The following is a 24626-nucleotide window of genomic DNA, read 5'->3' as shown; positions in this document are numbered from 1 at the left end:
GCAATTGGGTAAGGAAATTTCAAAATCTGCGAAGGGAGCTGCTGAGACGTTATCAGAAAAAAGTCAGGCTTTTGAGATGACCAATGCCTTTCAGACTATATCACAGACCGCAGAAGTCGTTAGGAAAGAACTAGACAATCATGGGATTCAAGGACGAGTCTATGTACTATTGACTAAATTGAGAAAACGAAAGAAGATATTTGAGAGTGAAGAGAAAATGGTTGAGGCTAATACCGAGGCGACCGGTGTTCTGGACAAGGGGAATAGTTCAACATCAAAATTTGATGGAAATAGTGGCCAGAAGTGAGTTTATGAATGATTTCTTTCGTATTGCTTTTACTTAACACTTTTAATAATTTATTCCACAAACTAGGGTGTGGAATTATCGCGAATGGTGGGGACGAAACGCACATGAGGGGAAGGCGTTATACAGCGCTACGTACGACGTCTGAAGGTACTTGTCCCCTGTTTTGGTGTCGGCGACATCAAAGCTTGGCAATACCTCCTTCCACCATACCTTTGCAATTGCATGTGGCGTCCTCCCTCTCTTGGGGTGTAGTACTACGATGCCGCTGGAGTCACTCAATCCCCCAGATCTGAACCTCTACTCTAGTCAATCTTCTTTGGAGAAAATTACCAAAAACCGGAGCAGTGTTGATCAAGATTTTTTACTGTCATCCGATCTCAAATTGCATTTACTCTCATTTTTCAGTTTCTAAAAGGTAAATAACAGAGTTGATATTGAAGACGATGTCTGGCTTTTTTAGTAGTACAGAATTTTTCAGGATAGTTAATCATTATTCCACTTTTTCCATGCACAAGTGCGGCGTCAATTTTTGTTGTCTAACCTCACTTTTCCCAGGCATATTTATCCTATCATTCATTTGGAAATTAAATACAGGCAATAAAACGATTCAATTATAATATTTATAATTCCACGTTTACGTTTTGGGGTGGGGTTTCCTTGCAATTTGAGTCTTTGCTGTTTATTTTGATGAAGATCATAAAAGTGCAGTGTAATGATCTCCGAATATAGCTCTGAACTTCATCTCAACAATAAATCTCCGAGTATTCTCCTCGGATTATAGACATAATTGTCATCTGTGAATTTTCCTTAATTTGAACGTGAACTCAATAAACCTTTATTATTGTAGTCGTAGCCATTGTTCATTATTATTTATTGTTTTAAAAGCTCTTATCTGCATCTCAATTTTTTAAGGATTGAAGAACTCAATATTCTTTTTTTATTCTGTAAGTTTTTTTATAGATAAAAATCAGGTCCTCGCAATGGCAGAAGCTCCAGCAACAGACTCGGGGAGGATCGTGAAGATGGAGGTAGATTACAGTAGTAATTGTGACACAAAAATTCCAGAGTGCAAGAAATTAGCGCAGCAGGGAAAAATTCATGATGCATTGGATCACCTTTTGGCACTTGAAAAGCTCACAAGAACGGTAAGCTTTTCTCAAGAGCTCTAAAAATACAAGAATTGAGAAAAAAAATCACAACTACAATTATTCTCTCCAGGGAGCGGACATGATTTCCACTTCACGGGTGCTGATAGCAATCGTGGAGATTTGCTTCGAGGCAAAAAACTGGGGAGCACTGAACGAACACATTGTTCTCCTCTCGAAAAGACGTTCTCAGCTAAAACAAGCTGTTACGAAGATGGTGCAGGAGTGTTGTACCTACATCGACAAAACACCTAACAGGGAAACAATGATTAAGCTCATTGAGACCCTGAGAACTGTCACAGAAGGAAAGGTAATAGTCTTAATTCACCGAAAAAAGAATTAAGCGGTTTAATACAGCTTAATTAAATTATTTGGAAGAGAAAATAAAATTGTCCATCCACGATTCAATAATTTTAGATCTACGTGGAAGTGGAGCGAGCCCGTTTGACCCATCGTCTCGCAAAATTAAAGGAAGAGGATGGTGACATCACTGGTGCCAATTCCATCATGCTCGAATTGCAAGTGGAGACGTACGGTAGCATGGCCAAGAGGGAGAAGGTCTCTCTCATCCTCGAACAAATGCGTCTTTGCATAGCAAAATTGGATTTCGTTCGTACGCAGATCATTGCTAAGAAAATTAATGTCAAATTCTTCGATGATGAGAACGATGAGGAGACACAAGTACTGAAATTAAAATACTACGAGTAAGTCCATAAAAATGGCTATTCATTACAATATATAACACTTATTCGTATTAAAAATCATGAATTTGTTATTTTTTTTTGTGTAAATAGCTTGATGATGGAGCTTGCTAAACACGAAGGCTGGCACTTGGCACTCTGTCGTCACAATCGTGCAGTTCTGGAAACTCCTGCTGTCAAAGAAGATGTCAAGAAACGTCACACTGCACTCTCACGTGCTGTTCTTTATCTGGTTCTCGCTCCCCATGAGCCAGAGCAAGCTGACATGACACACAGACTCTTGGCTGATAAACTTCTCGATGAAATCCCAACATACAAGTAAATTCCATTTTACTCAATTATCCAGAAACTTTAGAAAAGTTCAGATAAGAATTCCGTATTCTATTCTATTGTATTCTCTTATAGAGAATTGCTTCGACTGTTCGTGAATCCTGAACTTATCAAGTGGTCAGGTCTTTGCGAAATTTATGAGAAGGATTTAAGAGCTACTGAGGTCTTCACTGCATCATCGGAAGATGGACGTAAAAGATGGGAAGACCTGAAAAATCGAGTTGTTGAGCACGTGTGTATTATTTTTTTTAATCTTCTCCTGAGTATTATGATGGAATCGTTGATTATTTATTGTTGTCAATTAATTTGTAGAATATCAGGATAATGGCAAAGTATTACACGAAAATAACGCTCCAACGAATGTCGGAGTTGTTAGACCTTGCGGTGGAGGAGACCGAGGCCTGTCTATGTAAACTCATTGAAACTGGTGTTATCAGTGCACGTACGGACAGACCAGCTGGCGTTGTACGTTTCACAGGCACTCAAGAGCCCGCAGCCCTCTTAGACGCCTGGTCAGCCTCGTTATCACAATTAATGGGCCTCGTCAACAACACAACGCACCTCATTCACCAAGAAGAGATGCTGGCTGTTGCTCATTCGTAAAAATAATCTTTTAACAAATTTTTCACATTTATTTTTCTCTCTCTCCATTATTTCTGTGAGCGTAACCCTTTGTATTCTGTTTCCAATAATTTTTTTTTTTTTTCGTCGAATGTAAGCGGAATAAATGATGCTCTTTCTTCTCTGCTGCAAACAAAAAATGCCAGAAGATTTTTACATCAATACTAGATATTTAATGATTATTGAGAATAAATGAGGATTAACGTCGATTACAGAAATACAAAGTCTAAATTTTATTCCTTTGGATTAATTATATTTCATTGGATGTATATATACATACAAAAAGAGAAAAAACATCACAATTTATTATTGTTAAATTATTTTATGCATTACAAGAGGTATGACGTGTCTAGTAATCATTAACTTGAAATATGATTTGATTGAATGTTGACGTTTCGATGGGTGTTATGATAATTTATGGGAAATTGTTATGGTACTTATTTCGAATGTCAAAAAATTTTATCAAATTTGCCAAAAAAGCTTTCATTCCGCTTAGAAATAATACTGGCCAATTGTTCCGTATTCCTTTATTATAATCATCATGATATTTATCCTTTTAAAAACAATTCTTATCAATTCCATTTTTAGACCTCATGATTTCAAGTACATATCACTTGAGGCATCGTTAGAATTATTTTAAGGCATGAATGCAGTCTTAATTCTTGAGACCGTATCGGTAGAAAAATATGTTTTCTTCAATTCACAAATGAGTCGATTATTTCTAGACTCCGATTAATTTTTTTTACACAAGAATGCTTAACTTTACGTGGTTTAGGTTTTAGATCCTCTCTGGACCCTTTCAAGAGTTAATCGAGGTAATTAATAAACTTCAATTGATCTAAATTGACAGTTTTTAATGAAAAGTTCGTTTAAAAAAAGAAAATCACGTAAATTATCAAATTTTTCACTGAAAAATTGAAAATAATTTTTACACTTCCCGTAAAAAATGATAATTTTCTAGTTGATGAAAAAAATTTCGTTTGAAAAATCAATTACTCATATTAATTAAAGCGCAGTGAGAAGGCAAAGAATAACAATGAAGAAAGCATAATTTGATAAACATCCCTACAATAAGATTGCAACGTAAATGAATATAATAGTATTTGCATAAAAAAAACCTACAATAATGAATCTAAAGCTAGGAATTACAGCTGCATCACCAGTCACTCGTTCGAAGCATTAAGTACTACTTAAGTCGAAAAAAAAAGAAGGGAGGGAAAAGAAATTAATTCGGTCATCGTTGACACGAACTTGCCAAAGAAACATTAAAATGCACAAAATGGCCCTACACTGATCCCTAAAAAGACCATTAATATGAAAAGATAAAATTGTTCGTAGTGAGTTGACAATCAGTCGCAATTATTAACTACATTATCCTGATTAGAGTCGTTAATAATAAATAGAAAAAAACCAGAAGTACTTGGAAGCATCTCAGGGTTTGGCTCGTGTAGTTCCAACTGTTGCGAAACCATCATCCTGATGTGACTCGCTCGAGGGCTTTGCACCTTTTGAAAAATCCAACAAAGAAGACGATGTGAATAAACTCAAGTATAAGTGCAAAATACAGATATGACGTCTGTTTACCATGAATATCAGTCTGATGGAGTAGAGCAACGGCCTCGGCGTATGTCGGTGGTGGCAATTCACTGGGTCCTTGACCTTGAGCTATGGAATCGTAAGGTGGTGGACCAGGGGTACCTGCACCGGAACTATTCACACCTTGAGCTCCTGCTAACTCCTGTAAGTGCTGAATTGCAGTTGCCAAAGTTTTTTAGGTCATTGAAAGTCTTATTTTTAGCTATATACTAGAGTGATTAATATTTAACCGATAAAGTTGTGGAGAATGAGAGTTAGTTTTTCTCAAGGCCTGGGAGAATATTTTCTGAGGCCTCAAGAATATCAAAGTATTTCTTAATAATTCTAGAAATCAGGAGAGCTCTTCTGCGAAATATGATTTTCAATTCTCAATACTTAAAGAGATTACTACTAATTTCCGTGACATTCGATATCGTCATCAGTTGATTGGGGAATTCCAGTGAATATTTCCCTCCATCAAGAATTTTGTTCAAGAAATTTTCAACGCAATGACACATAACTTCCTTTAGAGATAAATATTATAAATACGATTATTTCAGAGAATTTCTCTCTGATTATTACTTCAAAGTAAAATGGCAATGGGCATTTTAATTGTCAATTCAGTTTGTCATTTATTCTGACGATTTTCAAAAGATTTTGATTGAAAACAGAATTATATTCGAGGATAGGTTTTCTATTGAATTATTTAAAAAAAATCTGCACAATAGAATGCGCGTAGAGAATTAAAAAAATTAAAACAGTTTATGGTCAGTAGTGTCATCTGTGAAATTGACTCTCTATTAACTTGCTCTACACTGAGAAAAATGTGCAAATGTTTGCAAAGTTCATCTCTGCATATATGGAAATTTGCAAATTAACATAAATTGAGTTCATAATTGGCGCAGATCAGGAGGAATATATCTCGACGTCTTTATAACAGATCTGAAAAAAAATGTTGGAAGACCTTGACGACTTCAATTAATGAATTCGTATGAAAATTCTCCTTTCATCAAGAGTTTCGCCAGAGCAATTCTCTCAATTCAAGAACAAATCAAAACTGAAAAACAATGTAGTCACCTATTTTACGGAATATCTCCGGATCTGCTGCGTGAAAAAAAAAATTTCAAGAGATATTCCTTGAATTTTTAAATATCTTTATGATGACCTTTAGGGAAAAATGTCACGAGGCCTTTTTCGTACCTTCAAACACTCCAACCTTCTGCACTCAATTTCTCGTTTTAAAAATCATTAACGAATTAACAACAATCTTCCTATTAATTGATACACTAATTCAGTAGAGGAGAGGTGAAACAGTTCAAGTGGACGGGATTTTCAATCATCAAACTTGGCACTTGAATTGCATTCAAATTACGTCACGAGGAATACAATTGTTCCCACAATTATCTTCTCACAGATAAATAATTACTATTGTTCCGCATGAAATTGGTAAAATCTAGAATTCCCGTGATATCCTGAAGGTCTTTACAGCAATTTCCCATCACCCATAGATTCAGAAAAATATTCCCGCAAGAACTTCTGTATTAACTAAATTATTCTAAAAAATCTCTCCTAAAGTAGCCATTGTGAATTTTTCGATGTCTAAAAAAAATCCTAAAAATTCTAAAACTAAAACGATTTCGACAAGACTCCCGTAAAAAAAACGAAATTTCTTGCAGATTCTCGACATAAAAAAAATCAGAAAATCTCTCAGACGATATCAAATGACGGAAGTATATTATATTCCGAAAAAAAGAAATTTTAAAAAATCCATATTCCGAAAAAAAAAATTTTCAAAACCAACCAGTACTTTTCAGAGCAGAACAAAGAATCGCTACTGGAAGGTCACAATCTCACACATGTTTCCAGAACGAACAACGATCGGCATTCACTCAACACAATAGAAACATAAATATTCTATGAATTACCCTGAACAGCTGACGCTGATGCACAAGCATCTGAATAACCGACTTCCTCCTGAGATATAGAATGCATTTGGCCCCGACCATGAGGCCTGAGCATATGAAAATCGGTCCAACAAGCCACATGTGCCCAAGATTGCTGAACACCTGTCCATTAGCAGCATCACCAAGTGCAAGTATCGTAATAGCAGTACCAATTATAAACAATACAACACTCAAAGCTAGGTAGCTGTAACTTGTGCAGTCACATCTGCCAAATGTCGTTGGTTCCTCATAACGTTCCTCAATCTGTCGCAGTCTATTCGACAGAAATGGACTCTCGAAAACAGTGGCCATATTCCCGGCCCTCGAGCCATACGAAACACATAACCCGGTGATTAAACCTATTCCACAAATAATTACGTGCTCACTCGGACATTCGCTAAAAACACGCTTATCAGTTGTATTGTTTTATCTTCCTCGAGTGTTCAACTTCTATTTTCCTCGTTCTCCTTCTCGTTCTCGTCTGACTCAATTTTCTCTCTCGCTCTCTCTCTCTATCTATCTCTCTTTCTCTCTCTCTCTCTCTCTTCCTTTCTTTTGACTGTACACTGTCGTCAGCTGTTCATCGAGAGTATTTTCCCGATACCATCCACGTCTTCTCCAACACGTTTTGATTTCTCGACTCCAATATTCGCATATCTTCACTCCAACTCCAGTATTTCGCCGTTTTGAAGCACTCGATTGGGGTTAATCCGGAGAAATTAGATGGATTATTCGTGGGATTTGATGGGTACACACAATAACCCATTAAATTGTCGTCGAATACCCCCCCGCCCCCCCCGGTTTTACAACTGTCTACGCGCTCAGTAACACAGACAGCATCCGAGAACAACTTTTGCTCGCTTTTGCTGATGTTTTTTCTCTCATTTCGCTTCTCCTTTTATCCCCACCTTTTCCCGCTGCAGCGACTCCCAAAGACTAACTGCCATTGGACATTCATACCTCCGTTCACACTAGTCTTTCACATTCAAAAAAATATCGATACTCGGTATCGATTTTGATCACTTGTCGATACCACCAGTTATCGCCCTTATGAACATCGATACGCGAAATATTTTGATATTTTTAATATTTAATAATTAATTTTTTTGATCGACATCAGTTCGAAATATTGATACACGGAAAAATGATTTTGTCGGAATTTCGACGAGAAAATCGATGAAAAAATTTAAATGCAGATTATCGAAAATCGGAAGAACATATATCGATATGGGTTAGTATCGATACTGTTGTTTACATGAGAATTTGTGTGGGACGGCGGGCAACCTTGAAGAGGTGATAATACGGTTCTCTGGGTCGGGGTATCACTCCGATTGGTAATTGCCGTGGAGAATAACGGGTAAATGAATTTAGATTTATGGAGATCACGGGAGGAATTGTCAGAGGGTACATAGGTCAATTTTATACACACCTACTCTCATTTCAAAGACGTAATGAGAAGATAATTTCAACCCCGAAGCCATTAAAGCATAATAAATCGTCTTTTTCGAGTTTCAGAGGAATATCTCTGAACTCAGCGGAGTTTGCGAAATTTTCATATAACATTTTTTGTAGAGTCAGTTAAGGACTATAAAAAAGGTTCCTATTCAAATTTTCATATCTCCATTAGATTCTGAGATATTCATGAAAAACTAATCATTAATCTATTGAAGTGGATCGTCTTAACCTTTGAAGATGATTTGCACGAAATAATTACAATCTTTTATTCCGAGAACAATACGCAATATTTTTTAATGCGAGTAAAATATTCGTTTGCAATTTTTCAGGGTATCAGAAAGATATAAAAGAAAATTTTGAGAACTCATCATAACAGACTCGTCCCCTTTGCAACAGGAATGAAGAGATAATGAATGGAAATTTTTTCATGGTGATGATTACAGAATAAAGCAGAAGTGAGAGAAAATTTCCCGTTTTTTATTATTATTCATTCGAAGTCAGCCAGATGGAATGCCACACCATTCTCATCTATTAAAATTTTTTTGTTGAGTTGTTTAAATTCCGATTCACTGACGATATGAAAAATTAAACTTCTTCAATATGTCTCCGAAAAAATAATAATAATTAAGAAGCTTTATATTTTAATTGTCAATTACACTGGCAATAATTCTTCCCAAAGACACTGGGATAAATTCTCATATATTAATATATTTCTTTTAAAAAACGAAAAGGATGAGTAATAATCATAGAACATAAATGATTGGAATAATTTCCATGTTTTCTTTATTTTAAAATTTCATAAATGTTTATGTTTATTTTATTTATGAACAGTCCATCACGTGCTGCCCTCTTCTTCAACTTCTGTCAGAATTTTTTCCTACGCAGTAAAGTTGGTGTAACTGGAATGTACCTAACTGATGACAAGTACAGAGATGCCCCAGGAATGGCGTATTCGATGATAGTTATTGCTCCGAGATGATTGAAGCTACAACTTAAAATTCATCAATTTCATTCCACGGAACTTTACTTAATTAATTTCTCGTCATTTTGATAAATGTGAGGTGCCAAGTTGTGAAAATGTGGAGGCATTATTTGAACATTTGGACAGCACTTTTGTGTGTGCTGCAAGGTAACACATATAGGGAATGACGTTTTAAAAATTATCCAGTTGTCGGGAAGTCCATTATTTCGTATTTATTTTTCAGTCCATGGTTTTACGGGTTACGTCACGTTGAGGGATGATGGACCCACCGTCCAGGGTGGATCCATTATTTTTAGAGCTGATTTATATAACTATGATGGATCTAGACCTTCTGGAGAATTTCGATACACGTGGACGGATAATGGTGTACCCGGACACAGTTACGAGGTATCAAGTCTGCTATCACCTTCCTCTGGGCGATAAGGGAATTCATAAATTTTCATGAATTCATGATCTATCAAATTAATGGAGAAACCTAGCTCGCTAGAAAATTCCTTCAAATCAAACATAAACATTAAGGCCCGGATGGACTGCCTGGAAAAGATAATTTACTCCAAAATTGGTACTTCTAATTACCCCGTCAATTAATCGTTTTTTCCGATAATTGTTAGCTAGCGGCCTAGTTGTTGACAACCGCTAGAACGCTAGCTAACAATTATTGAAAAAAACGATTAATTGCCAAAGTAATTTCGGAGTAAATTATCTTTTCTAGATAATCCACCCGAGCCTTAAGACAAATTGATTAATCAAATTTTATCTAAAATATCTCAACAGAGTAATTTCAGAGGAAAATGGAATTCTATAGACTTCTCGATTCAATATTTTATAGTAATATCGACCGGGAATCAGCCAAAAACTCCGAGAAAATTTGATATGAATTCAATATAATTTTCCGATGAAATCCGTAGGTTGCTTTATCAAATTTTTTTATGTCCATTTTTCAGTCCCCCCAAACAGAAAATACAACCAGTATTTGGAAGGTTGATTATCCACCTGCGTTTTATCCAGTTGGGGAATATTCTGTGGAGGTAATTGTTAGTCAATGGCATCTCATCTTCTGGAGGATCGAAGATAGTCAACACAAGAGATTTGAGATAACTGGTGAGCATTAAAACGCAAATGACTGTTCTACAAAGAGATATCCGGCGTGAAGACTTCAAAAAATCGACTTCATATTCACTCTCCTATTGTTTTACCTCAATCCATTGTTCTGTTACAATTCTTCGTAAATTTATCTGGAAAAAGGACTAAAACGAGTTTTGTTTATAATTCCAGAGTTTTTGAATGGGAACATCTCAATATCGCAATCAAATCACACATTGACGGATTCGTACGTCTCTTCCGCCGCTGAATCCAAAATAAAAATTGACATGCGAAAAAACGACGAGGATTACATAATAAAAAATGCAACATCAATTTCGACGTATTGGTTCGTTGATTGTAAGTACTACGGACAGACGAATAACTTCACATTTGGATTTAATTTCACTCGTCCTGATGAAACAAAATCCATCGAGGCCCTTGTAATCGCCTCCCACGAACCTCCTACGACTGTCCCACCCACCACAACCTCTACCACCCCAATTCCACCATCAAATATCACAACTGCTAAACCAACAACTACCACCACATCAAAGCCAACGAGCACGCTCAAGCCTTCTTGGCAGAATAATTCGTCAATCGATCTGGGGAAGAACATTTCCCTACCCTACGTCTGCTTCAACTCTTCTTCAGTTCTAGCTGATCCTAAGAAAACATACGGATATTTTCATAGGGATATTTACGTTAGAGGTAAGTTAAACAAATTTTGCAAGTTACCTGGAAGATCGATGGATATAAGATTTACTGATCGATGACGAAATAAAAAAAACAATTGTTTCCTTCACTTGCAGCGCCAATAAGAAATATAACAGTGGAAGGGACGAACTGGATAAAGCCCTGGGAAATGCTGAACCTGAGTGTGAGTTGTCAGGGCTCTGGACCCTTTTTCAAATGCCTGGAAGTTCATCCGGGGACTTATAACGTAACAGGCAATGAGACTTGCGACGATGGGGAGCAAATCACCACGTGCAACTTCTCCATCGTCCATTTCTTCCTGAAGGCTAATGTTTACACTATATTAGTGATACTTAAGAATAATGTCAGCACGACGGTTTATCCGTTAACAATCAACATTTACGAAGGTAAATACAAAGAAGAGAAAGAAAAGAAATTATTGAGTAAGAAACTGGAAAATAACTCCAGTGGATGGAAAAAATTGGGGGAATGAAATTGAGAGTTAAGAATTTAGACTGAAATTTAGACTCTGTCAATCATCTCGATTGATTGAGAAGTAAATTGATAATTAATTAGCAAGTGAATTTTTGGGAAGCGGTAATGAAGGGAATAATCTATATATTTTATTAAATAAATAATTTCAGTCACTGCAAAACCCCAGCTCTCAGTAATTGTCGTGCCAGTTTCCTGCTCCCTGGCAGCGGTAGTGCTGATTGTCTTCGGCATTGCCTACTACATCCAGAGTCGTGCAAAATTCACAGTCGAAGTTGCAGACTTCGATTTTGGCCAGAATAATCCAGACATGGAGTACAAGACCTTCAGGGAACGGCTTCGGGATTCTTTCAATAGCACTGTAAGCGATGTCCGAAGGATTTGCAATCGGCCACGTTATTACGGAAGCATGAATCGATACAATATCAACTCCACAGTAATTAATAACTGAAAACAGTTGAAAATTTTGCCGAAATCTGTGTAGATGCGCCTTATTCACTTCCTCATGTGTGTCGTCCTGCGATTGCCCCTCTTTATTTTATGTTTTGAAACGTAATGTGTGATGCTCTTTATACTTATTCTGGATTATTCGTTATCTCCATTATTAATTAATTCCTTAACTAGGGCACGGAGCAAATTCTGGAGATTTCAAATTAACATACAACTTTAAATCTGAAGTTCTAAAAAAAATTTTATGAGTGTTTGCGACATTTCATTCATAAGCTGCTGCACAATGCCTCAAATAAGTGGCAGAACAAAATAATTGAAGTTTCTGAGATTCGAGTTGTTTTGAAATTTCAATTAATTGAGTGGAGTCAGTAAAAATTGCAGGCCCCGCAGAAAGTCCCTCTATAAATCCGACTGCCTCTCGTGGACTCGAAGATATTTATAAAATATAGAAAATCGAGTTCAGCTGATTTATCTCGTTCTGCCACTTCATTGATAAATTATAGCTAAACTTGAGAGATGATTATATATTTTTTCAGGGATACAAGCCTCTCACAGATCCGACCGCCTCTCAAACCTGAAATCGATGAACGAAATGAACGCACGAAAGAGGACGAAACTCCGCAGGAAGGCGTACAGAAACTATTTATAGACTACACTAGGATAAATCTCTTGTAGAGCAAGTCTTCATTCCAGGAGTTATGAAATTATAATTATTGTATATAATACGATAATCAGGCTGTGAAACTAAGGAAACGGATACAAGAGGAAGGTTTAATATCACATTTAGTTTAGCATTCTCATCGAAACAATTGTCACAAGATTGACTCGAAATTTATAGTCAAATATTCAGAGTATCTTTTCTCAGTATTTTATGAATGTTATATTTTATACACATTATATTTTTTAATTAATTTTCTCCAGATAAATCCGTGGAATAAATTGAAAGTATATTATTTGATTGTCGATTAAAATTCTATTTAATCGTATTATCCATCCCCATACCTGATGTAATTGCTTAATTGCATACCCATTAGGATAACGAATTATATTGCCTATTTGCAGAATTTTGTGTAAATAAAGTCAATGAATAATTGTAAATGAAAGTATTCAATGTACTTCAGTTTTAAAAATTTTCACCAGAGGATTAAATCATGAATTTCGAATGAATTTCGTTTTATTTGTGGTCTTTATAGAACAGAGTGCATGTCGCCTTTGATAAATACCTATATCACTAATTATTACGGTAATAAAATAATTTATTGCGGTATAACGACATGTACACCGAGAAGATAATTAATTTTTTTTTAAAATTTGCATTAAAAAAAATTCGATTCATTGCGATAAACTCGACCGATATGGCAGAGGAAAAATGCTCAACATGGCGACAATTGGTGGGGTAATTTGTTGTGGGGCAGCATGTTACTCAAAAAATTTCGAATAATCCCCGAGTGAATAATCAATCAATAATTATAGCAAATGAGAAGTGTACGTGAAGGCGTGACTAATGAGTTGGTACATACGTACTGGTATGACGTAATAACGGAGTGGCTGTACCGGGGGATTGATATAAAATAATATTGAATTCATTAATTCTCACCTCATTATTAAAATGTCACTCACGATGACAATGAAAGGGAAAAAATATGAAGACAGTGATGAGGGACTGGGAGACAGTGAGGAGACGAGTGACATCGACAAATACGACGATGGAGATTGGAAAATGCCAATTGCATTCAATAAATCGAGACATGTTGTCAGCATTGAGGGTGTCAATTGCATCACACAGTCCTGGAGAATGAAGGAACGAGTGAGTCCTCGATATAATTCAATCTCGTCATTTTTAAATCAACACTTTCCTGATCATCGAGATTTTTCTATTTCCATGATGATGGCTCTGGCTCCTTGTCATTTTCATTCCTCTATTTACAGATGAAAACTGTTAGCGTTGCCCTTGTACTCTGTCTCAACGTCGGTGTCGATCCCCCAGATATTGTGAAGACACAGCCGTGTGCCAGACTCGAATGCTGGATTGGTAATTCCATTGGTTTTTATGAGTCATTGGTCCTACTTGTGCAGCATGCTGCATCATTCCTCAGGATTATGTAACGTGCATGATGTTTTGAGGTTAGAGACGGATTGAGGGATGCTGCTCGGTCGATAATTCATTTTTTCATTTGTCAATTCACCTGTTCGAAAATATTCCTTTCAGTAATTATTTTAGAATTATCTACTCAATGAGAATTAATAAAATACTTATGCTTCTACTGAATCCTTTTTAGTACTTAGTTCTGCCATTAAAACTAAATAAAGAAGTATTCAGTATTTCTAATCATTTCCCTTTAAGTATGAGATGAAAATCATGAAAATTCATTTTAATTCAATCATTTGATTTTCCCGTTTCCTGTTTGTCCCCCAAAAATTGCAGATCCCCTATCAGTGAGTCCGCAGAAAGCTCTGGAGACGATAGGTTCGAATCTGCAAAAGCAGTACGAAAGGTGGCAGCCTCGAGCCCGCTACAAACAGAGTCTGGATCCGACAGTGGAGGAAGTGAAAAAACTCTGCACCTCTCTCCGCAGAAACGCCAAAGAGGAACGAGTTCTTTTCCACTATAACGGCCACGGAGTGCCAAAACCAACGAGCAACGGTGAAATATGGGTCTTCAACCGGACATACACCCAGTACATTCCCCTCTCCGTGTACGATCTGCAGACCTGGATGGGTGCCCCAAGTATCTACGTCTACGACTGCTCCAACGCCGGAATCATAGTCGATTCATTTCAGCAATTTGCTGATCAACACGAGAAAGAATATGAGAACGAGAAACAGGCGTTGCAACAGAACAGAGTAGCAGGTGTGGCTGGTGTGACGATGCCCTCCTACAAGAATTGCATCCAGTTGGCAGCGTGTGCTGCCAATCAGATCCTCCCAATGAATCCAGACTTGCCAGCGGATATCTTCACATCTTGCCTGACAACACCCATAAAAATTGCCCTCCAGTGGTTCGTAATGCAGAACACCGCGAAGCTAGTCCCCAAAATAAATCTTGACCTCATAGACAAGATTCCAGGACAATTGACAGACCGCAGAACAATGCTAGGAGAGTTGAACTGGATATTCACAGCAATAACTGATACAATCGCTTGGAACACTCTCCCCAGGGATTTATTCCAGCGACTCTTTCGTCAGGATCTCCTAGTGGCAAGTCTCTTCCGGAATTTTCTCCTCGCTGAGAGAATTTTGAGGTCCTACGACTGCACCCCAGTATCCTGTCCAAAACTACCAGCCACCTATCAACATCCAATGTGGCAAGCCTGGGACTTAGCTCTGGATCTCTGCTTGGCTCAATTACCAGCGATCCTAGACTCAGAAGATCAATTCGTACATTCCCCGTTCTTCGAGGAGCAACTGACAGCCTTTCAAGTCTGGTTGACCCTGGGATCGAAGAACAGAAATCCCCCAGAGCAACTGCCAATTGTCCTACAAGTATTACTTAGTCAAGTGCATCGATTGAGGGCACTTGAACTGCTGGGTAAATTCCTGGATTTGGGTCCTTGGGCTGTGAATCTAGCTTTGAGTGTTGGAATATTTCCTTACGTACTGAAATTGCTGCAGAGCAATGCCAGAGAGTTGAGACCACTGTTGGTGTTCATTTGGGCTAAGATATTGGCTGTTGACAGTACTTGCCAGTTGGATCTGGTGAGGGACAATGGGCACAAGTATTTTTTGTCTGTCCTGCAGGACGTTACGATGGCTAGTGAACACAGGACATTAGCAGCTTTTGTTCTAGCGAGTATGGTGCACAATTACTCACCAGGACAGGAGGCTGCCCTTCAGGGGAGTTTAGTGTCGATTTGTCTGGAGCAATTGGGAGACAGTAATCATTTACTGAGGCAATGGCTTTGTCTCTGTTTAGGAAGGCTGTGGCACAATTACGATAAGGCAAGGTGGTGTGGGGTAAGGGACATTGCCCATGAGAAATTAGGGAGTTTGTTGCTTGATCCTGTGCCGGAAGTCAGGGCTGCCAGTGTATATGCACTTGGAACATTTATCAATAGTGTCACTAAGAGGAGTGAACATGCAAATAACATCGATCAGATGATTGCTATGACACTTATAAACACTGTTACGCATGATATGTCGCCGTTGGTGAGGAAGGAATTGGTTGTGGCACTTCAGTGGATGGTTTTACACTTTGAGAATTCATTTGTCACCCTTGCCATTGCCGAGGAAAACTCCAGGAAGGATCTTGTCGTTGAAACCTTCTCGCCATTCAGTGGAATGAGGAGAATTGGATCCAGGGACAGGCTCAAGATTGTCCCCAATAACACCTACATTGGGGACGATGGACTTGGACAGGATAGAATCAAGAGGGTTTCCTCTTCCTCATCCATAAGCAGTTTGGGTGAGATTTTTAGATTTACGTTTTGATTCATTCGTCAGGACTCATTTTATAATGGATTTTTAATTGCTGCACTCTGGACATCAGGGAATAACTGGGAGTTTGTGAGAAAACCTTGCGAGTCTCTTGGTAATGATCATTTTACTCACTTTGTGCTTGCTCTTTTCTATTCTCTGCTTTATTTATTTTCAGTGGACTACCCTTTTCTGAAATTTTTATATTTTTATTTCTCTTTTTACGTTTCGATATTCAGGGCACTAAAAAAGTTCGAGGCTTTCAAGAATTCAAATACTTTTAATAATTCAAAAACTTCGAATTATTCATCCCTTCTGTTCTTTTTTCGGTGGATATTCCGTATCAAGACTGCCCTCTTCATATTATTCATAGCTGCCTCTTTCATTCTATGTATTTTGTAATGCAATAACAGGGTATGAGTTAATTATTGCCACAAGTTGCTCAATACTTGGGCCCAATTGCAAAACCAAAAAAGAACAGATGTCATTATTCTTTACGTAAATGAGTCTTCATGGAAAATGCAAATAATTTTCTCTAGGTTTAATCAATATAACTCGATGCAATGAGAATTGTAATTCTTCGAGTAAATAATCTTTGAAAAATAAAACAGAATATTGCGTTGATGACAGAAGATATTCTCTGATTGCGAGTGACTGATTGTGAATAATCTCAATCAAATATCGAGTTCAGGACTTTATTCGCGTTGAAGATCATGATCCATCACATTTGAGATAAAATTTCTGATACGTTTTTACATATGAAGCATTTCCTCAACTACCGGGAAGTCCCTTTCATTATTACTCTTAATGTCATTGTTATCAAAATCGGCTGAACAATTTTATTGACGAGTCCATCGGGTTAATCAATGAAATTCTTATCACTGAGATTAGATATACGACTCAGTGATAAAGCGGAACATTCCGTGAATCCGATGATTTTTATCAGATATATATAATATGAATCGATTTATTCGTTGAATTGAATCCCAACACAGAATATTCTTTGCAAAAATTCAGAGATAGTGTCGATGCGTCATAAAATGATCAAACAACAAATCAATTTCCCGTAATGAATAAATTAATATAAATAACAAATTTTAACGAATAAATGAATAATTAATTTATAAATAAATCATTTCTATTAATTATGTAATCATATAATTGTTGTAATTATTAATTAAACAGATGAAGATTTTCAAGTTCTCGAATAGGACTCGATTAATATTATTTATTAATTAAAAACCGTTCATTTGCGCAGTGCAATTCAATGAAATTCACCAGAAAAAAGTACAAATTTCGTTGCGAAATGTAATCCGCGAGTGATACAGAGTATGAGTCAAAGTGAAATCGCAGGAACCGACAAGTAAATACTACGATTTATTCTTAAAAAATTAACCACCCGTCGGATGAATCACAGTCGTAGGCGCAACAAGTCGTTCCGTAATTTTTTTGTAAAGATTGCGAAATTCTGCGGAACGAATTTATTGGAAAAGCGATTCATATTGATACGGCGAAATAAGTTCAATAGAAAAGAAATTTCAAAGGGAATTCATAATTCGTTATTGATTTCCTTTTTTTATTGTGCATTTAAGGCCCGGATGGACGGTATGGAAAAGATAATTTACTCCAAAATTGGGACTTCTAATTACTCCGTCAATTAATCGTTTTTTCCGATAATTGTTAGCTAGCGGCCTAGTTGTTGACAACCGCTAGAACGCTAGCTAACAATTATTGAAAAAAACGATTAATTGCCAAAGTAATTAGGAATCCCAATTTCGGAGTAAATTATCTTTTCTAAATAATTCACCCGAGCCTTAAAATTGTTTTGATTCCTGCATGAACACCAATCCTGAATTTCCAGCTATAAAAAAATTTCTCTTATTGAAAATATTCCAGAATTCCGTCTTCCTCGACGATTTCTGACGATTCCTGTTAGATCTATCCAGAATTCAATAGAAATTATTTCCGCAACTCTTAATTCGTTTCCCAAAATCTGAAATTTCGTCCTTGAAGAATTCCCTTTTCTCTCAAATCCCCGAGAATCGACAAAAAAATTCCGAAAAGTCAAGTAAACGGATCCCCCCTACTCCCTTCACAAAACATCTCTTCAATTCATCCTCCAAATAATCTGCCTCGACAAAGAAAAAAATTCCTCGGCAGATCCTCCGAATACGTTCACCAAAACCTCTCAGCCGAGCCCCTGAAATCCTTCAAGACTAACAAAGAAAAAAACTTTGAATATCTCCAGGTCACTCCTCCTTGGGTAACCTGCCGAGTCTGTCATACGGTTCAGTCTACATGAAACTCTGGCACGGTCTTGGAAACCTGGACAATGATCCCCATCCAGGTGTCGCTGGAATGTCCCAAAAGGTGACAAGTCATATCCGCAATCAAATAAAAGAATCTTCAACCCCGAAAGAGGTGACAGAAGCTAAATACGCATCATCCCTCTCTCTCCCACCATCCCCATCAAATCGAACAAGCTACCTCAACAAGAGTGAATCACCACCAACGACAAACTCAGCGGATCTCCTGCGAACGCGAATAACTCCGCACAGCAATCGAGGCAGAAAGCCAATACCAAACACAATCTCCGAGGAATCCGACGAGACAGTTGGTGCAAAGAGTCCCCTGATAAGCTCTCAATTTGTCGAGTGGAGTTGTTCCCAATTCGCCCAACCCGTATCCTTCGAAACTGATACCGAAGCAACAAGTGATGTTGAGAGTCGTGCACATTATGAGCGTGAATGGCGTTACCTGCGTAACAAAAGGCAGCGAGAAGAATCAAGGGACGAGTACCAGAGAGCACCCAATTCACGAATCGAATGCCAAGTGTTTCACACAAGGTGTCCACAGCAGCCCGATGTCATAGCCTTTCACCCCTTCGATCCACACTTGGCTATCGCCTCGAAAGACAGTTTTGGAATATGGGACTGGCACAACAGCACAAGACTCACTTATTGCGCAAGCAGAGGCAACAGAATTACCAGCAAAGTCACAGCACTTGAGTTTATTAATGGCCATGATGTTTCACTGCTGATGGCAGGCTCTGATGATGGCTCGGTGAGAATTTGGAAGAATTATTGCAATGTCTTGGGGAGGGAACCAGCCCTTTTGACAGCTTGGCAGGCACTCGTTGATGTTCAACCTGCCACTAAAGCCTCTTCCACTTCGCCTGGACTTGTTACCAGCTGGGAGCAGAGATCTTTGACTCTTGCTGTCACTGGGGATGTGCGGATTGTCAGGCTTTGGGATGCCGAGACTGAGCTCAAGAGGCAGGATATTGCCACTGGAGCTGATTGCTGTGCCACTTGTTTAGATACTGATGGCACTGGGGCTGTTATGGCTGTGGGTTGCGGTGATGGATCTGTCAGGCTTTTTGATCGGAGATTACCCCCCAATGAGGCAAGAATTATGACCTGGCGGGAACACAATAACTGGGTACTTGGGGCCTACCTGCCCAAGGAATCGGCCGCTCCAGGGCGGCTTGTCACGGGATCGGTCAGTGGGGATGTTAGGATTTTTGATCTCAGGAAAAATTCCTCCATTAATGTTATTCAGACACATACGCAGCTCACGGCGTTCTCCGTTCATCCAGCTGCTAATATCTTCGCTTGGTGAGTTTATTTACATTTCAGCTTATTTCGATTTTCTCCTTTTTTTTTTCTGTTCAGCTTCAATGTCAATTCTCAATTTATCAATCAATTCTTTTTTACAAGAAATTGTAATACTACCGGGCAATTTTCTAACAAGACAGAATGTTTTTACGATTTGTCTCTTTCATTCGCTTCCAAGACGGAAAAATAAGTAACGGAAGTCTCGGAATTAGTTTATTATGATTTACAACTTCCATATGGATTCGCCTATTATTAGGCTTTGTCAGGACATATGAGGCGAGTCACCTCATCCTCGAGAACATTAATCCTGAGAAATTCTCATTCGTTCCTTGAAATTTCTCTTAAAATGGATCGCAGACATGGAGAGTACGACAACTGATTCAGCACCAAAGTCACAACTCCAATAGATACTACTTCCTTAAAAATACATTAAAATAGATAAATGGTCTAGTTAAAAATTTACTATTTAGTGGAAAATTCACTAGAAATTATAATCAAATCCGATAATTCCCTGAAACAACAGTACCAATTGAAAATTAATTAATCAAAATCTCCCGAATTTCCAGTGAAAGATAAAAAAAACATTTTACGAGTCTTCCATTCCTCCGGACAGTTAAATTATTTTCCCATCCTACTTTAAATTTATCTCAAAAAGCCATTAATTTTCTCCAATAAAAATATCTACTCCTCTCCCCTAAAACCACTGATCACCGAGATAATTTTCCACCGAGAAAACCGTAAAAAATCAATTGGTTTTCTTCCGTTACATCTGACCACTTCACCACGAAAAAATTATGCAACACCACAGAGTCTTGTTTCGTTTCTCCTCTTGAATTCCAGGAACATTCGTGATCCCTGAATTTTTTTTCATCAGAAGAAACCTCAGTGATCCCCTGATTTTCAAAAGATAAACCCAAAACCGTGAAGCATTCTTCTCATTCCTCTTTCGCCTCCCTGGAGGAGAAAAAAAAGGGCCTCTCAAGAGGTAATACTTATTTTTATTGTTCCAGTGGCTCTTTGAATCACAGCATAAGCGTTTACAACACAACAGCGGGCCAACACTTGAATACCATTAAATTTCACGAGGGCTTCATGGGCACGCGAATACCACCAGTTGGATGTTTGAATTTTCATCCACATCGGGTTATCCTCGCTGCTGGTTGCATCGATAATTCCATCACGGCTTACGCCTCCGAGCCACGAAGATGACTGTCGGAGATGGAGTTTGTTTATGGGGCATACGTTCTTTAACGAAAACTCTTTGAAAGACCATATTTCTTCATGTGATGCTTTATATTTCATTATTTCTTCCTCGAGGATTTCTCAAACAACTGTTAGAAAATGATAATTGAAATTTCAAGCCATTAGAATATTTAATCGGAAATGGGAAATTCTGTAATTCTCGAGGGAAATTACGGTCCGGGGAAAATTGAGGAACGAGGTGGAAATTTTCCGAGAATTTCGCTCAATTTTTCGTGGAATGGTATTTCGTTTTGGGATTCCGGAAATCTCTCGTAATTATTTGTAATTTTTTTTTGGTTTGGAACAATCAGATTATTTCTTATTTGTTGAAGTAGTTCGCTATTTAAGAAACCATTCAGACAATATCTTTTATGAACTTTTTATTTGTCTATAAAAAATTCAGAGAAATCGGTTATCATTTGAAATCGATTTATAGAAACCGTAATTTTTTTGAATTTTCAAAGTGGATACGATATTTACTGAATATTTTCAACTGAACTCGAATTCACGTAATTGAAGATTTGAGATGACTAATGACTGAAATTTCAAGAAATTTCTAGCAGCGGTGGGGGAAATAGCGTGACTCAACGTGAACGAGTCATTCGAAAATTAAGACATTTTTTTCGTAGACAGCACTGAGAAAATTAATTATTCTCGCCAACTGTCAATTTATTTGAGAGAATTATTCACACTTAAAAAATCGTATTAAATAATTTTCAGATGTCACTGATGAGGCTCTAACTATGGGCTCTCCTTGAACTAATTCCTCTAATTACTTCCTCCACACTAATAATATTTAAATTTTATTATTTCGATAAAAAATAATTCCTATAATGGAAATTAAATAGATAAATGATGAAATTTAAATCGATTTTTAATATGTTAGGGGAATTTTCTTGGAATTCCTTCCACGGAATAAATATGATATTAAGAGTAAATAGTTTTCTCAAGATACTGATCATTTGGCTAATTTAATTATTTTCTCAGGGAATGAATGTACATAAATAGATTAGTACGACGCGCCTAGAAATGCCGTATCAATCGCAATTTGTTGGGTATGTAAGTGTACATAGACCGCATCTTTTAAATACGTGAGTATTTGTCCGACAGATAAGCGGATTAATAATGCTTTCATTGCATTAGTCAACAGAGCACCCAAAAAGCGCATATATAATACCACAAGACTAATTTCTCGACTCGGGGATGATTCGTACGATTTTTTAAATTTAAGGTCAAGGGTTCAACGAATTTCTGAAAATCATAAACAGTCGGAGTGAATCATAAAAAATCTCCAGAAATTTACAGAATATGACGTTCAAAGCAGAAAATAACTTCATCTTTTTTATTTCGGGGTTTGCTTGCTTTATTTTACGCAAGAAAGATCTTTTTTCTATTCAATTTTTTGAGATCGAGAAATTAGGTATGCGATTTTAGATGAATTTTAGTCCCAGTGAGAGCAAAGTAGCGAAATATTTGTGAAAATTCTATTCAATAACTCGAGAAACGATCTAACGAAATCCATCGTAAAAACCTTCGGGGTAACCCCAGGGCAATAATTCAAATGTGGGAGAAAAAGAGCCGAAAAAAGCTTGTCGGTGAGAGGATTCACTCGTCAGTCTCTTGAGTGAATCTCGAAAACTGGCGCCGTCGGGGATTTCTCCTGCGGTTGACAACCGCCCATCTACCCTGGGTAATTCGAAGGGCTGAATTTGTAAGAAAGAAGACGGAAACCAAAAAAGATAATAAAATCATGGAAAAAAAAAGAAGAATGGGAGAATCTTAACCACTCAACCTAAGTTGAGCGCAAATGAAGGACATTGGGACGTGAATGATTCATTCTCATTCAAGTGGTTTAATGCCGCCTTTGTACATAGTTGTCCAATTATAATAAATAAAATTTATCATGCCGATGAAATCTACAACGTCTGCTTCATTTCCTGGGTGAGAAAACCTCAATTCAGTTATTACATTATCAATCGTAAGAATTTTTACATGATTTTTTTTTATTACTTTCAATCGAGAATGAATTTCGATGAAATAGGAAGAGACATTTCTTTATCTTAACATTTGTTTACAATCAGTCAATACCTGAAATTTCAAGTAAAACAAATTCGAAATTTTTAACAATCACAAAAGAAATTATTTATACACTCCACCTCTTAGAAAATTCATAGATTCTCGGGTGCACTAATTTTGATATGAATGAATTGGTAGGCGGAAAAAATATCCCCGGAAAAAATAGCCCACACACCCAAAACGTGTTAAAACCCACCGAATTTGATAGACCATAGGAAAATTAGAGTCCCTGAAAAAATAGACAACCAAAAAAATAATTAAATTAAAAAATAATTAAATTGAGGGAGTTTTAACACGTTTTGAATGTGTGGAATATTTTTTCCCTGGGATATTTTTTCCGGGATTCGAATGAATTCGATATTTTTTCATCATTTTGTTCTTTATTCCAGAATAAATGCCGTACCTGAAGGGGAATACCTTGAGCATTCGTCATGGAATTTGAATCACGAATTTAAAAAATTCCCATTGCAGTTAAACAATTCTGGATCTATCCATTCGAATCCATTAACTTCGACTAGTCTCCATAAAATACCATAACTGCAGCGTAATTCCCACATAATTCCCCTAGAAAGTCAATAGATTCCGATTCAAACCAGTCATTACCAATTTTATCTAGCGCGCAGCAAGATCTTGAAATAATCGACAATTACCCTTCCCTCAAAAATTGCCACGTGTGAAATCCTGAAAACGCAGAAGGCCCCCAGCGATTCAAACAACCAGAAAGCGAGGGCCAGAGCCACTCGTTGAAACAAAACCCCAACCCAATCATGGTAGAAAAAAAAAATTTATAAAATTGCTAACAAGATTCTGGACTGTTCACCTCCCATCGCGTGCACACAATGATTAGAATCGCAGGGGTAAAATTTGTGTTTCCTCTCCGGCATCTCCTCTCGGTTCATTGAATATTCAGTCGGGCGAACCTGAGAGTGAGATAATACACATCTTGCATTAAAAAAGACAAGAAAACTCGTGCCCTGAAAAACGTGATCTCCAACAGCAGCTGCCTCCCAGTCGACAAGACCTATTGCAGGACAGGTAATCAAAGGGTCTAATGTTTTCTTCAACGAACAATTAAAATATAATTAATTCACAATAAGCGCAATATCCAATTACAGTTACATAATTAATTAATTCAATTCCAATTACCCGTTAAAAAATACAATTCACTCTAAATTTCCCTTCCATTTCATTCACTTTTCATTCACTTCATCACACGTGGACACTTGAAAGGAATTCCAGTCTTGAATTCGTCTTGAATTCGTCTTGAATTTTTCCTTTTCCCTTCAATTTTTCCAAAAATTGCCAAAACGTCCGTCCGTTGGTTCCTGTAAATTTTCTCATCTTCAAATTTCCATACAATAATTAAAAATTAGAGTCTTCCGAGCCTCAGTATTATATACTATTTGCAGACTCACGATTCCTAATTTTTTTTTTCTTTCTGACGAGCCTTCGAGTGAGATAATAGCGATCTCGCGTTGAAAAAGAGAAGAGATCTCTCATG

At 37.3% G+C, this 24626-nt stretch overlaps 5 protein-coding genes across 9 annotated transcripts; 4 read left to right on the top strand and 1 right to left on the bottom strand.

The window, feature by feature from the left end:
* Positions 1-12: 12 nt before the first annotated feature.
* Positions 13-530, top strand: LOC105273636 (uncharacterized). Its single transcript, XM_011316187.1, has 2 exons — positions 13-303; positions 374-530. The coding sequence occupies exons 1-2, from the start codon at positions 77-79 to the stop codon at positions 450-452; spliced, it is 306 nt and encodes a 101-aa protein (XP_011314489.1). The 5' UTR covers positions 13-76; the 3' UTR covers positions 453-530.
* Positions 531-627: 97 nt separating this feature from the next.
* Positions 628-3340, top strand: Rpn5 (regulatory particle non-ATPase 5). Of its 2 annotated transcripts, none has more exons than XM_011316185.1 (7): positions 628-722; positions 1257-1452; positions 1526-1762; positions 1870-2156; positions 2247-2471; positions 2559-2715; positions 2796-3340. In XM_011316185.1, exons 2-7 carry the CDS (start codon positions 1288-1290, stop codon positions 3084-3086), a joined length of 1362 nt encoding a protein of 453 aa, XP_011314487.1. In that variant the 5' UTR covers positions 628-722; positions 1257-1287; the 3' UTR covers positions 3087-3340. The 2 variants fall into 2 exon arrangements, with proteins under 2 accessions (XP_011314487.1, XP_011314488.1); XM_011316186.1 differs by having other exon boundaries at positions 631-722; positions 1268-1452.
* Positions 3341-4291: 951 nt separating this feature from the next.
* On the bottom strand, positions 4292-7554 carry LOC105273634 (uncharacterized). 2 transcript variants are annotated; one of them, XM_011316182.1, is made up of 3 exons: positions 6605-7554; positions 4689-4851; positions 4292-4609 (listed from the first exon to the last, which is right to left on the bottom strand). In XM_011316182.1, exons 1-3 carry the CDS (start codon positions 6932-6934, stop codon positions 4536-4538), a joined length of 567 nt encoding a protein of 188 aa, XP_011314484.1. In that variant the 5' UTR covers positions 6935-7554; the 3' UTR covers positions 4292-4535. The 2 variants fall into 2 exon arrangements, with proteins under 2 accessions (XP_011314484.1, XP_011314486.1); XM_011316184.1 differs by having other exon boundaries at positions 4689-4842.
* Positions 7555-8946: 1392 nt separating this feature from the next.
* On the top strand, positions 8947-12875 carry LOC105273631 (uncharacterized). Of its 2 annotated transcripts, none has more exons than XM_011316178.1 (7): positions 8947-9206; positions 9283-9446; positions 10004-10160; positions 10335-10850; positions 10952-11242; positions 11480-11763; positions 12314-12875. In XM_011316178.1, exons 1-7 carry the CDS (start codon positions 9155-9157, stop codon positions 12353-12355), a joined length of 1506 nt encoding a protein of 501 aa, XP_011314480.1. In that variant the 5' UTR covers positions 8947-9154; the 3' UTR covers positions 12356-12875. The 2 variants fall into 2 exon arrangements, with proteins under 2 accessions (XP_011314480.1, XP_011314481.1); XM_011316179.1 differs by having other exon boundaries at positions 8949-9206; positions 11480-11688.
* Positions 12876-12932: 57 nt separating this feature from the next.
* On the top strand, positions 12933-22964 carry raptor (regulatory associated protein of MTOR complex 1). 2 transcript variants are annotated; one of them, XM_011316180.1, is made up of 6 exons: positions 12933-13584; positions 13707-13809; positions 14203-16179; positions 16264-16305; positions 18439-19807; positions 20818-22964. In XM_011316180.1, exons 1-6 carry the CDS (start codon positions 13387-13389, stop codon positions 21014-21016), a joined length of 3888 nt encoding a protein of 1295 aa, XP_011314482.1. In that variant the 5' UTR covers positions 12933-13386; the 3' UTR covers positions 21017-22964. The 2 variants fall into 2 exon arrangements, with proteins under 2 accessions (XP_011314482.1, XP_011314483.1); XM_011316181.1 differs by lacking the exon at positions 16264-16305.
* The last annotated feature ends 1662 nt before the right edge of the window (positions 22965-24626 follow it).

Source organism: Fopius arisanus, unplaced genomic scaffold (assembly GCF_000806365.1).
Source record: "Fopius arisanus strain USDA-PBARC FA_bdor unplaced genomic scaffold, ASM80636v1 scaffold00006, whole genome shotgun sequence".
NCBI lineage: Eukaryota > Metazoa > Arthropoda > Insecta > Hymenoptera > Braconidae > Fopius > Fopius arisanus.
The sequence above is the reverse complement of the archived record's forward strand: the minus strand, read 5'-3'. Positions and strand labels throughout refer to the sequence as shown.

Bases quoted from the DNA above. Each gene is read 5' to 3' on its own strand.
- LOC105273634 (XM_011316182.1), bottom strand. From the start codon at position 6,934: ATGGCCACTGTTTTCGAGAGTCCATTTCTGTCGAATAGACTGCGACAG. The intron at 4,852-6,604 runs GTAATTCATAGA...ACTGCAATTCAG, and splicing joins ATCAGCGTCAGCTGTTCAGG to CACTTACAGGAGTTAGCAGG. The intron at 4,610-4,688 runs GTAAACAGACGT...ATTTTTCAAAAG, and splicing joins CCATCAGACTGATATTCATG to GTGCAAAGCCCTCGAGCGAG.
- raptor (XM_011316180.1), top strand. From the start codon at position 13,387: ATGTCACTCACGATGACAATGAAAGGGAAAAAATATGAAGACAGTGAT. The intron at 13,585-13,706 runs GTGAGTCCTCGA...CTCTATTTACAG, and splicing joins CCTGGAGAATGAAGGAACGA to ATGAAAACTGTTAGCGTTGC. The intron at 16,306-18,438 runs GTAATGATCATT...GAATATCTCCAG, and splicing joins AAAACCTTGCGAGTCTCTTG to GTCACTCCTCCTTGGGTAAC.
- LOC105273631 (XM_011316178.1), top strand. From the start codon at position 9,155: ATGTGGAGGCATTATTTGAACATTTGGACAGCACTTTTGTGTGTGCTG. The intron at 10,161-10,334 runs GTGAGCATTAAA...TTATAATTCCAG, and splicing joins CAAGAGATTTGAGATAACTG to AGTTTTTGAATGGGAACATC. The intron at 10,851-10,951 runs GTAAGTTAAACA...CTTCACTTGCAG, and splicing joins TAGGGATATTTACGTTAGAG to CGCCAATAAGAAATATAACA.
- LOC105273636 (XM_011316187.1), top strand. From the start codon at position 77: ATGACCAATGCCTTTCAGACTATATCACAGACCGCAGAAGTCGTTAGG. The intron at 304-373 runs GTGAGTTTATGA...TCCACAAACTAG, and splicing joins GATGGAAATAGTGGCCAGAA to GGTGTGGAATTATCGCGAAT.
- Rpn5 (XM_011316185.1), top strand. From the start codon at position 1,288: ATGGCAGAAGCTCCAGCAACAGACTCGGGGAGGATCGTGAAGATGGAG. The intron at 2,157-2,246 runs GTAAGTCCATAA...TTGTGTAAATAG, and splicing joins CTGAAATTAAAATACTACGA to CTTGATGATGGAGCTTGCTA. The intron at 2,716-2,795 runs GTGTGTATTATT...ATTAATTTGTAG, and splicing joins AAAATCGAGTTGTTGAGCAC to AATATCAGGATAATGGCAAA.